The sequence below is a fragment of the Sylvia atricapilla genome, chromosome 1 (assembly GCF_009819655.1).
Source record: "Sylvia atricapilla isolate bSylAtr1 chromosome 1, bSylAtr1.pri, whole genome shotgun sequence".
Classification (NCBI taxonomy): Eukaryota; Metazoa; Chordata; class Aves; order Passeriformes; family Sylviidae; genus Sylvia; species Sylvia atricapilla.
Genome location: NC_089140.1, coordinates 94593864 through 94606391, shown reverse-complemented (window position 1 = coordinate 94606391; position 12528 = coordinate 94593864). Strand labels below are relative to the sequence as shown.

Genomic DNA, 12528 nt, shown 5'->3' with positions numbered 1-12528 from the left:
GTCAAATATGGAATGTGTGTCAGTGAACTCATTTTTGTGCCTTCTGGCAGTCATGGAGGGAAAATCACGTCCTGGGGTGCAGCATCACCAGCTGGGCCAGGGAGGGGATTGTTCCACTCTGTTTGCACTGGAGTGGCCTCACCTCCAGTGCTGGGGGCAGTTTTGGGTGCCACAATATGAGAAAGACATTCAACCACTAGAAGAGAGCATGTGAAGTAGGATTATGATGATGAAGGGCCTTGAGTGGAACCCGTGTGAGGAGCACCTGAGGTCACTTGGTCTGTCCAGCCTGGAGGAGACTGAGGGAAGCCCTCACTGCAGCCACAGCTTCCTGGGGACGGAAGAGGAGCGGCAGGCACTGGTCTCTGCTCTGTGGTGATGAGCGACAGGACTCGAGGGAAAGGCCTGAAGTTCTGTCTGGGGAGGTTTAAGTTGGATATTACAAAAAGGTTCTTCACTCAGAGAGTGTTTGGGCACTGGAACAACTCCCCAGGGAAGTGTTCACAGCACAAAACCTGGTAGAGTTCAAGGAATGTTTGGACAATGCTCTCAAGCACATGGTGGGATTCTTGGAGTTGTGCTCTGCAGGGCCAGGACTCAGACTCAATGATCTGTGTGGATCCCTTCCATTTCAGGATATTCTATGATTCTGGAAATGAAGAAAAAAAGAAAGATGAGTCCCTGGACTGTTGGTGCCTCCAAGTCTTGCCCCAGGGTTGTCTTCCCAGAACAATTTGATACTCGTGCACTGAAAAACTGATGCAACAAATGTTTCTTTAGAAAATGTTACCCCTAAGTTATTTATAAAGCTGAAACTGAAGATGTTCACTCTTTGGTAATTTTTTTCAATTGTTGCTGTCAGCAACTCAACTATGAATCAATTTAAGTTTTTAAGTGATAAAATGAGGATACTTTCTCCAGGCTTGAGGAGATTAAAAGAGACTTAAATAAGCTCAGCACTTTTTAAATGTCTGTGCTTTCTAGTGCTGAAAACAAACGTATACTGCAGGATGTCTGTAATGTTGAATTTTATCCTTAACTTTCAGATAACATCCATTTCAGCCCTGTGCTGCTCTCTAAGGCAGTAATGTCCTCCTCGTCCTCTTCATCGTTGGAGACGCAGATCTTCCAGTATATTGATGCACATCAAAATGATTTCATCAAGGTAGGAGCTATATTGCAGTGAAATGATGAACACAGGGCTGGTGTCTCAGAGGCCTGGACTCCTCCAGGACCAATGCCTGTCACAAAGGTAATGGGCAGGGTTCCAGGTCTGGCAGCAGGAGTGCAATATGTACTTCACAGAGCAAGACTGTGAGGGGCAGACTGCTGGAGATCCCTGGGGTGAAGGAGGGACTTGCATGGACTTCCACAAAAGAGATAGTTATGGGTATCCTTTGTGTTCGAGAGAGGCTCCACTAAGCCAAAATGCACTTGCACGGGGCATGCAAGCCAGATAGGATGCTCACTCTCTGTCTGCTTCAGAACTGATTTTTGTAGGTTTGCCCTTTACAAGGAGAGGAGTCTTGGTCCCACGCTGACTTTTGCTTTCATTTTTCTCAGCCCTCTGTGAAAAGACAGAAACATGATTAGTTATGCTTTGAATCTTTAGGCACTTCTGAATCCTCATGAGGATCACCAAGGTAAGTTGTACATAATGCAGTTTCTATAGTGCAAGCTAGTCAGCATCTAGTCTACCTCCTCCTTCACTGGATTTTAAATCCGGGGCTGACAATGTGAATGCACTCTCCCTGTTTAGAAAATCAGGGATCTCAACCCTAGGGAGAGATCCTAAGTGATCCTTCTCTATCCTGAAACCTTAGAGCACCCATGATAATGCTGTGATGATACAGACAGGAAATTATTTTTCAGTGTGAGATTTCTGATGCAAGGGCCAAGGACAACAACATCCTGGATCACCTAATTGCACATTTCTTCCTGTGCAGGATCTGAAGGAATGGGTGGCTGTGGAAAGTGATTCTGTTCAACCACATCTGAGGAAGGAAGTGATGCGAATGATGGCACTGGCAGCAGACAGACTTGCAGCACTGGGAGCCACTGTTAATTTAGTAAACTTGGGGTCACATCAGGTGCTTATTTGATTCTTGGACTTAAAACATCATATCTACACATGGGTCTACCTTTTGCATTCTGTGCTATGTACACATATGTTATGACATAGTGTTATTTTTTGAAAGCTAGATACAGATTTATTGATAGTCCTGTACCTGCATGATACCTGCTGAAAGCAGGTCTGAGAATTGACAGCATACTGGGAGCCACACAGGTAATCCAAATCCAAATTGATATTCTGCGCATAGGAGGCAGTTTGATGCTTTAAACAGGAGGGAAGCAGTTTGCAAAAGTAAAAGGACTGCGTTTTTTACTGGGGCTGGCTTTTAAATTTTTGTCTGTATTGAAGCAGGAGAACTAATGCTTCATTTGTCACTGAGCTTTCTTTATGAGGGAGGTTGTTTTTACAAGGAAAATGTTGTCAGACAGAAAGGGTTAGCTACCTAGAGCATCATATTTGGTTTTCAGAGATTCTGACAAATGATTCAAGCTATTTTCTTTCATTGTTGGAAAGCAACAGGGAAGAATTCATCTCTGAGAAACCTTAGTCTCTAATTTACTTGCCTTACTGTAGCCATGGGCTCTTTTCTGCCCTAGGCTGTTACATTCCTACTCTAACAGGAATTCAGAAGTTCAATAATAGTGATTCTCTTTTCTTTTCTCTGAGGCTTTTGGTGGGGGTTCTGATTCTTAGCACAAGGACCTGGCAGTACAGCAACACTAATATTTTAGGTTGTGTCATTTGATAGTTACGGAGAATGCAATTGTGCCATGTGGAGCTCTGTTCTGCACAGAGTCACAATAGAAGTTTAGCCTTAATCTGTTTTTAAGAGAGTCTGACATAGTTACTGGCTCCTGACAGCAACACATTTTTTGGTTTCTATATTTCAGCTTAAAGGCCTCCTGCCCTCTGTCTGTGGTGAAATCAAACTCCAAATTAATTTGTGTGGCTTTTGACTATTCAGTGTCACAATAGACTCTATGGCACAAGGTTACCTCTGTCTTCTCTAGTGCTGGGATGCGAGAGATTAGTAAGGAGGGCAGTTATGACAAAATGTTAGAAGAGCTCTAAGGAGTCCAGCAGGAAATAAAAAGTTGAGGGGAAAGGTCTTAGTTTCTCTGAACAGCTTAATACTGGATTCAGTCAGATTTAATCAAATCAAAATCAACTGAGTGTAGAAGTATTTTCAATACTGAGAATTCCAGATTTTTTGTACATTGGTAGGTTTTAGAAGGTGTGGGTTTCCTTAGCTGCCTTTTTTTTAGCCTTTCTTTGCAGTTGCCTGATGGCCAAGTCCTCCCACTGCCTTCTGTGATTCTCGGGGAGCTGGGGAAGGACCCACAAAACCCCACTATATGTTTCTATGGTCATGTGGATGTGCAGCCTGCCAAGAAGGAAGATGGCTGGAACACTGATCCCTACACACTGACTGAAATCAATGGTGGGCAACTTTTCATAAGTCTTGAATCATCATTTGAATACACAACTGAGGTTTCTGAGTGGGAGAAAAGTTCCTGTATATTTCACCAAAGCACAAGGACTTCTCCTGTGGAAATCTTTGGGACATATCCAGCAGCTTTCAGCTTTGGTGATTGCTCTGTGATTAGTGAGACCCATCAGTGACTGCCTAATGTTTGGTGTGGAAAAGCAATGTGGTTAAAGATGCTTTGTAGAGTGTTCAATAGAGAATCTACTTCTGCTTAAAAGTTCTTAGAGGATTTTTCATCAACCATTATCCTCCCTCGCACCTCCTGCTCTTGCTCCTGCACTTTTGTACTTCCACCTGCCCTGCTAAGGAGCATTTGTGGTGGAAGAGTGTGAGAACCCCTCATTTTAATTATTCTTCCAGCACAGCTAAATGACCAAAGGACCAAAAATAAGACAAGTAAGACCTCGGAAATCCTGATTCCCAGGCTATAACCAGAGTTGCCCTTTCTCATTATCTGGGATCAATTCCCAACAGCCATTCTTCTGCCTTATTCCAGTGTATACTGCTACAGAAGTTTATACACAGGGACAGATTTCAGTTTCATGTACAGTCATAACTGTACATGATATGCAGTCGAAACAGAAATTACATACTTAGACTTGTAGCTTCATATTTCTGCCATGGCATTTATTTGTAGGGTTTTTGCTGCTTGTTACCTGGTCTGAATGATGTGTCCTGAAGCTGCATATTGTGCAAAGCCTTCAGGCATATCTGGTATGTACAAACAGTTCCTGGGAAGAAAAGTGAGGCTCAAAAACTAGCATGTAACAGAAACTCCAACATGATGGATATATAAAAGGAAGGAAAGGGGAAAAAGGTGTACCGGTCCATTGGGAAGCACCTGAACACTCATCCTCTTATTTAAAATGAATCAGTGAAATCCTGACACTTTTGACACTTTTTTCCTTCATCACTAAAGCTTCTGTGGCAATTGGAATTTGCCAGTTATATTGAAGTGATGAGGGAAAATTCAAAGGTTGCTTGAAAACTTTCCTCTTTTCTTTTTAAGGAAATCTCTATGGGCGTGGAGCAACAGACAATAAGGGACCAGTCCTAGCTTGGATAAATGCAGTGGAAACAGTTAGAGCCTTGAAATTAGTAGGTATCAATGATGACTTCTTTATTATTGTTATTACTAATTTTTACAATTTGCTGTTATTTGTTGTTATTACTTATCATATCTCTGGAGGGATGTATTTACATTCCTGTGTAAGACGATACCTGTCTGTCCCAACGGACTACATACAATTTTAAATATTAGCTATTTCTGATGCAACACTTAGGGCACTGGTCCCACTCCAGTAAGAATTTGTCTTTGAGTATTTCTGTTTCAAACAGCCTGTCTGCAATGTAAATAGTCTTGCTGCCAATACTCTTCAGAGGAAAACCCACAGGGAAGCATTCCGCATGTATTACATACATTACACAGCTCTGGTACCCCATTCTCTTGAGAGCCTTTAAAATGGTGAAATAACAGACATTACAGAGTGCTCATGAAGTCTCATCTCTGCTGTTACATTCTGCTGATCTCTGGTTTTGTCTGCCTACAAGATACCTCTAATTTATGTGTCTGTGTGAAGAGAATAAGCATCTAAAAATGTTCATCCAGAATGGGCTGTTATGTCACCAACAGATTCGTTTTATCAAAGCAAATACTTTGAATGGGTGCATTCACCAAGTAAAAATACAGTCACTGAGTCTGACGTATTTCTGAGGTCAGACATTTGCCTAAATTGTGACAATGACCAACATAGTCATCGTCAAATAATTTAATGATTTTGGAGTAGTTTTACCCCCAAAGTATTGGTAAACAAAAATATATTTTAGGGTAGTAACTGGGTTAACTATCATCCTTTAAGGTGAATTTGCATGACAAAAGTTAGTGTGCTGAAAAACAGTTTTCTGTCACTTGTATGACATTATGGCACAAACTGAGCATTAGGTCTTGATTTTTTTAAAGTCCTCTTACAACCTCCTGAAAAACATGTTTTTCTTGCATCTATAGTACTGAACTGAGTTTGGTCTGTCTTGAGCACTAGAAAAGACACCCATTATTTGCTAAAGAGTAGTTGTAGTAAGTGGATGTGGTTATGCCTGACATCTTTCTAGTTTTTCAAATCACTAATAGCTATCTTGACGTTTTTATAGGCAACCAAAAAGGGATTTTTGTCATTTGAAGCCTTTCTCTAGAAAACAGCACAGACCATCAAACAATATTCATTAACAGTTTGTCTCTAAAATTTCTGTGGCCGGCAGATGATCCATCAGTGAACCCATCCATGACGCAAATTCATTTAATTTTACACATTCATTCTTGCCTTTAATCTGAGCATTGAATCAAAAGAGAAAACATCTTAAAACCTCTAATGAGAAAATGAATTGTAATAGGAAACTAAGTTGAAATTTATATCCCCTATGGGATGTGTCAGCATTTTCAACTCCCACTATTCCATAATAAAATTCTCCTAATTACTCTTGGAGATGCATCCTTATCAACTAGCAGGCTTGCAAATTTATGAGTGTTAAAAAGACAATTATAGTAGAGTCACTGACAATGTTTTTATCATCAAGTCTGGTGACAGACAATGCTGGGAAAACCACAGCCAGTGGCTCCTGCATGGGCAGTAACAGTGGAAATGTAAGAGGCAGGAAATTTTCTGTGAAAATGCAATTGCTATTACAAAGTTAGAATTTCCAAAGCAATTAGAATATTGAATAGCACTGAGAGAAAGCCTATTTAATGAGATATTCCAGCAAGTTTTCTGAAAACACAAAGAAGAAAAAAAGACATCACTTATTCTCCTTCAAAAATGAAAAGTATATAAAAGCATGAGGACAAGAATAAGTTTTTCTGGAAACCTATATGTGTCAGTCCCTGGCTTTTTCTGATGAAGCAAGCTACATACTCATCCTACATCTGTCTTATCCTAGCACAATTTGTACAGTAAGCCAGACCACTCCACATTTTAAAACTTTAAAAAAACTATTAAAATTCTTGTTTCTTACCCAGACTTTTTTAATTTTTATATAGGATATGCCAGTGAACTTCAAGTTTGTAATTGAAGGCATGGAAGAAGCAGGATCCTTGGGGCTAGAGAAGCTGCTTGAGGAAGAAGACCAGAGATTCTTCTCTGATGTTGATTACATTGTAATTTCAGACAACTTGTGGCTCAGCAACAAGAAGCCTGCCCTTACCTACGGGAGTCGAGGAAATGCCTGCTTCTTTGTGGAGGTAGAGGACACAGGTTCACTCGAACTGAGCCTCTGACTGACAGCAATGGTGTAGCTGAACTTACATCTGCATGCAGAGAAGGACTGAAGGAAAGCTTAATATTTACAAATACAGAGCTTTCTTCTGCATCCCCTTTGGCCTCTGCAGATTTCCCTCCTCATTTCAGTTCAATTAGCCTTATTTACTTCCAATAACTTCTCTTCAATCATTTCTTCCCTCGATCCCTTTTCTATCCCTTTACTCTCCTCCCACTCCTCCAGTCTCTTCTCATCCTCCCCTCTGCACATCAAATCGGTCCTTGTGCGGCATCATCTCTATACCTGCCTCTCCAACTCTCTCCAAAAACATCTCTGCTGCTCTGCCCTTTTGCAGCAGATACTCCTTAGTACAATGAATCAGCCTAAAGGGACTCAGTTTTGTTGGGTCTCTGGTTTTAAAAGCCACACAAAATTTTTGTCACCATAGGCAGGACCAAATAAAAGTTCACTGTAGCCAACGTACTATATTTAGCAGGCAGTGTGAGCTACTGTGAAATAAAGAGCAGAAATTTCTCTTCCGGAAATGCTTCTTGATGAAGCATAAAAGGAATTCAGAGAGAAGATTAAAGAACTTGAGAACTAAAGAAAAATCTGCATTAACCTTTATGTCTGAAAAAGAATGACTTTTTTTTTTTTTTTTTTTAACTAGAAGAGCCTTGGCAGCCTTGATTCAATTTCTCTTAGTCTTGGTTAAGAAAAATGATGCTATTAAAACATCAAAACTGATCTCTCCCTGCTAGTAGACAGTTAGCTGTAATGAGGTTTCGAGAAGAATAAACAAGTTCTTTGCAGGAAAATATATTTTGATAAACCCAAGTATGAAAATGTGTCTGGAAAAAGAACCCATTTAATAACTCAAATGCCTCTATTCTAAAGCCTTGTTATTCAAGAGACTTATACATTCTTATTTGTTGCAATCTTGAATTAAGGTTGAATATATATTCTTAATATCAAACAAGATTAATTTTTGCCTTTCTTTAAATAAGATATTGCATTAAATAAAAAGGGTAGACAACTTGAAGAATTTATTGTCCAATGTTAGAAAAGGTAATAATATGCAAATGTTTAATGTATGATGTATTTAATCTTACTGAAGCAAAAGAGGGAGTGGAGGAGGACCCTGGCTCTCAAATATATGAATGCAGACAGCTGAATTCTCGCTCTGGTAGTTGACGACAGAGCTCCATCTTCTCTGCCAAAGCAGATTGTTCCTGACATAATGTTTTCCATTTAGTAATTAGAAAAAAAAAATCATTCTCTATTAATTTGTGATCTTGTTTAAAAAAAACTGGAACCACCAGTCATTGTGGAAAACAAACACTCACAGAAGAACAAGGCAGCAGGCATTTACATGTAACCAGTGGTTTTGGTACAGGTTGAATGTGGCAGCAAGGACCTTCACTCTGGAACTTTTGGAGGCATCATTCACGAGCCGCTGCTGGACCTGATTGCCCTGCTGGGTAAGAACACACATCATTGCTGGGGAGCAGCTGGGGACAGCTTAGGGCCACCTTAATTGTTGTAAGGCAAGTCTCGTTGAAGAAAGATCCCCAGGTTTCCTCAACACAGCTATGGTGGTGGCAGCTGAGGAAGGGAATGTCCCCAGAAAGGCCAGGACTTCAGACATGTTAAGCTGATGTCAGTCACACATCAATTCGGAACATTTAATGTTTACAGGCAACTTTAACACATGCACACATAGCAAAATCTGACTTTTTAATGCTGATTTGTATCTCAGTAGGATGATGCTTTCATGTCAGAAGCCAGGCTGACACATCACACACTACACACAAACAGCAGCTCAATGGTTTTCTTAATAAATATGCAAATATATCAAGTTAGGTGTCGCAACTTGACAGATGCAAACAGTTGTTAGGCTTACTAATTTGGTAAAGAGCTAGGTAGAAGAGAGAAGGTGTTATGATTGCCAAGGGGAAGAAATAGGCTCCATTTGTACTGCTATCTGTATCTTATTTTATAGACAGCCTTGTGGATTCCACAGGTCATATTCAGATCCCTGGAATCTACGACAGTGTTGCTGCCCTGACAGAAGAGGAAAGGAAATTATACAAATCAATTGAGTTTGATCTGGAGGAACACAGAAATAACTGTGGTGTAAAAAAATTCCTGTATGGCACCAAGGTAACCTAGAATCTGTATGAATACTCAACTGAAAGAATTTAAATCATCTATTTGTAGCAGTTAGGTATAAAGACAAACGGAAAGAAATTTTCAGTCAGTGGCAAGCTCAAAATAAAATAAAGGAGCACTGAGAAGTAAAAGGTAAATAAAATTAGTCTGCTGAAAATGTAAGGCACTGCATCTGGGGAAAATAATCTGAAATATGAATAATCAATTAAAAGGAATAATGCAAAGCTAACAGTATAATGCTCCCTTCCTTGCCTACCCCTTCTCTCCCCCTAAGCCTAATCAGCCAAATAAAACATACATTAAAATGCCCACTTTTAGGTTACATAGTAGGAAAGAAGTCATATTCAGCTCTAAAAAAATGAGAGGCAGCTTCAGGCAGACTCATTTCGAGTGGCTTTTATTTAATACAGATTTTGATGTCTGACAAGGCTGCCTAAAACATCCAAAGCTACAAGCCTCTCCTTACCAGCAATTAAAAATTATATCCTAAAAAAAAAACAAACCAGCAGGTGAGGGCTTGCTTGGAAAGATCTCTCTGCACAAGAGTGGCAGGTGGGAGAAAGGAGCTGATTTAATTTTTTATCACTAACATAATTATTCTGGTGTAGGTTCTGCTAACATGGATACTTTTATTTTCATGAAAAAGCTTTCAATTTACCTAAAGCTAGACTAAGAATCAAATGTATAATATAACTACACTATCTGAATTTTGATGCTTTACATATATTAGGATGAATTGATGTAAATTTTTTGAGTAGATAAAGGTCTAGTCTCATAAAACTGAAGGAAAGCAGCAGCATCCCGAGGTTCTGCATGAAGACTAGTTTATATATTTCTCCCATTTTTTCTTAATAATAATAATAATAATTTTCTCTCCCCTTTGCATTTTCTCCAGAAAAACTTGGTTACTGAAAATTACAATCTTTCCTATTGTGCTATTTAGTGCTCACTAGTAGAGTTTCTTCACTGGTATCATCTGGGATGGATCTGGCTGCATGGTTTTTCCAGTGACAGGCAATCAGATCAGAAGCTGTTCTGATAGGACTTTGCACTAGGAAAATCAACTTCCAAGATTCTTAAAACAATGCTCTATTTTTCTTATTTTTCATGAAAAACTGTTACCATCTAAATCTTTCTATGACTGAAAATAGTAGTATTTTTTAAAAATGAAAATACATGTGCACGGGTTTAAATTAAAAATCAAATACCTTTAAAATACAGAGGTCTCCAAATACAAATTTCAGAATGGAAAAACCTTGTTTATATCAACTGTGCCTGGCTCCAGTGTCATCCCTTATATTTTAAATTTTTTTTTAAAGGAAGAAATACTTCTACACCTGTGGCGTTACCCCTCTCTCTCTATTCATGGGATTGAAGGAGCTTTCCATGAACCAGGCATTAAAACAGTCATTCCAGCAAAAGTAATTGGCAAATTCTCAATCCGTCAGGTCCCCCACATGGACCTTTCAGTTGTGAAAAAACAGGTACGAGACAAATCTTTTCTTTGGCCACTACTGTGTAAACTAAGCCCCTCTTAGCACCTCACAAATCTAGACTTGTAGCAAACGGAATGTTTTTAGCATGCAGCATGTTTTTAGAGACGCAGGAATGCGGGTATAAGCTTGAGTTGCAAGATGGATGCTTTTTTGAAAAGTATTTTCCCCACAGGTGGTGGAACACTTGGAGGATGTCTTTTCCAAGAGGAACAGTCCAAACAGACTGAAAGCGTCCATGCCTTTGGGTACAAAGCCCTGGCTTGCTGATGTTAACAATCCACTCTATAAAGCAGGAAGAAGGGCAATAAAAACAGGTGTGTTCCTTTTAATTTTTTTTTTTTCAGTTCTTAGTGTATTTGCAAGTGTGCAGGGGCATTGTGCTCAACAATAGGGCAAACCAGATTTCCCAATGCAGTGCTGCAGCCTCTCACCCTTATAAATCTCACTGATTTTGATAGAACAACTCATCAACATCTTCCGTACTTTGCTAAATTTTGATACGTTTTAGAGGGGTAGCCAAAAGGCCTCCGTTACTTATTTTTGTATTGATAAGAAATCAGAGCTTTTATAGAGCAGAGCTGATTTGTGAAATCAGCTGGCCACACACTCAAACCCATTTCTACTCAGAAGCGCTTAGTCTCAGCTCTTTGCTTAAATATATGATAGCAGAGAAAAGCACCTGGATTACACCTATTTGTTAATTCATTTTTTCCATGTTTCCAGTTTTTGGAGAAGATCCAGATTTCATTCGTGATGGCTCAACAATTCCTGTTGCTAGAATGTTTCAGACTGTAACACATAAAAGTGTGATGATGCTTCCGATTGGAGCAGCCGATGATGGGGAGCATTCCCAGAATGAGAAAATAAGCAGGTTTCTTTCATTTGTCTGTTTTTGCTATTAGAGAGGGGGTTAGAACTGAAGTCCCTTGGTACCCATGAATTAGCATGCCCAGATGGGAAGGTCTGCTGTGCATTGGGCAGCCCAAACCTGCTATCTCCATCACACTAGTTGCTGTGATAAGCAGAAAGCAAAATTCCCAGTCTAACACATTCCGTTATACGCTTTTCACAGGGTGTCTACTCAGTCTTTAAATTCATCACATTGGCAATTCTCATTTCACTAGCAATGAAATTTGCCTCTGGTGTGAAAGATGATGGTGCAGATGGGCACTCTTCTGCCACAGCATCTCTTCTGAAGTGTGCCAGTCACAGACACTCATGGTTATGTAAAGATTTTGGTGGTTTTCAGTATAAATGGCTATCAAGATTTATTTATAGTCCAGGGACCAATACTAGCATAATTATACCAAAAATAGCTTAAATTTGTCACTAGTGTTCATTGTTGGAGGAACCATGGTAAGCCACTATTCAGTGTGTTGCCTGAACACTTGTGCAGGCTCTGAGCCAACTCATGCTGAACTCTGGAAAGAGGAGAATCCTACAATAATTCTCCAATTACTTTTTTTCTCCCCTCATTAAAACCTTAACTCTGCTGGCTACAGGTAATACCAAATTCCTCTAAAGACTCATACTACTTCATTGGACTATGTCTCTAATTTTGAGAACATGACAGCCTGACAAGACTTCATTGTATTTCTTTCCTTCTTCACAGACACAACTATATTGAAGGAACCAAATTGTTTGCAGCTTTTTTCCTGGAGATATCAAAGCTACATCGGAACTTACATGAAACTTCCCACACTGAGACTATCAACTGACAGAACATATCAAGAAGATCAGCAAAGCACTTTCTAAAACTTTCTAACTTATCTAAAACATATAAATCACATATTCAGTGGCTGTGAATTAGTGGGGAAAAAAATAAATGTTGTGCTATTTCCTGGCATACTACTAAATGGTGTGTATTTGTGATATGGTCCATCAAGCCCTAATGCTCTAAAATAGGGCTAGAGATAATTCATCCTTGCTGAATGGGACATGTTGCATTTTAGTTTTAAACTTAAAGACAAAGGGGAATTTATACATCCATTTTATCAAAATGACTTTATTTCTGTTCTGTAGTATCACTCTTCATGCTGCCTGGCTCA

The 12528-nt window shown here is 39.5% G+C and overlaps 1 protein-coding gene across 1 annotated transcript; it reads left to right on the top strand.

The window, feature by feature from the left end:
• The first annotated feature begins 1949 nt into the window (after window positions 1-1949).
• Window positions 1950-12302, top strand: CNDP1 (carnosine dipeptidase 1). The gene is made up of 10 exons (XM_066331533.1): window positions 1950-2090; window positions 3353-3515; window positions 4573-4661; window positions 6595-6795; window positions 8209-8293; window positions 8815-8975; window positions 10304-10468; window positions 10653-10794; window positions 11204-11351; window positions 12093-12302. The coding sequence occupies exons 1-10, from the start codon at window positions 2010-2012 to the stop codon at window positions 12196-12198; spliced, it is 1341 nt and encodes a 446-aa protein (XP_066187630.1). The 5' UTR covers window positions 1950-2009; the 3' UTR covers window positions 12199-12302.
• The last annotated feature ends 226 nt before the right edge of the window (window positions 12303-12528 follow it).

What these genes read in the sequence shown, in the direction of transcription:
- CNDP1 (XM_066331533.1), top strand. Translation starts at nt 2,010, where the DNA reads ATGCGAATGATGGCACTGGCAGCAGACAGACTTGCAGCACTGGGAGCC. An exon ending in ATGCCTGCTTCTTTGTGGAG is followed by an intron (nt 6,796 to 8,208) that starts GTAGAGGACACA and finishes GTTTTGGTACAG; the next exon opens with GTTGAATGTGGCAGCAAGGA. An exon ending in GGACCTGATTGCCCTGCTGG is followed by an intron (nt 8,294 to 8,814) that starts GTAAGAACACAC and finishes CTTATTTTATAG; the next exon opens with ACAGCCTTGTGGATTCCACA.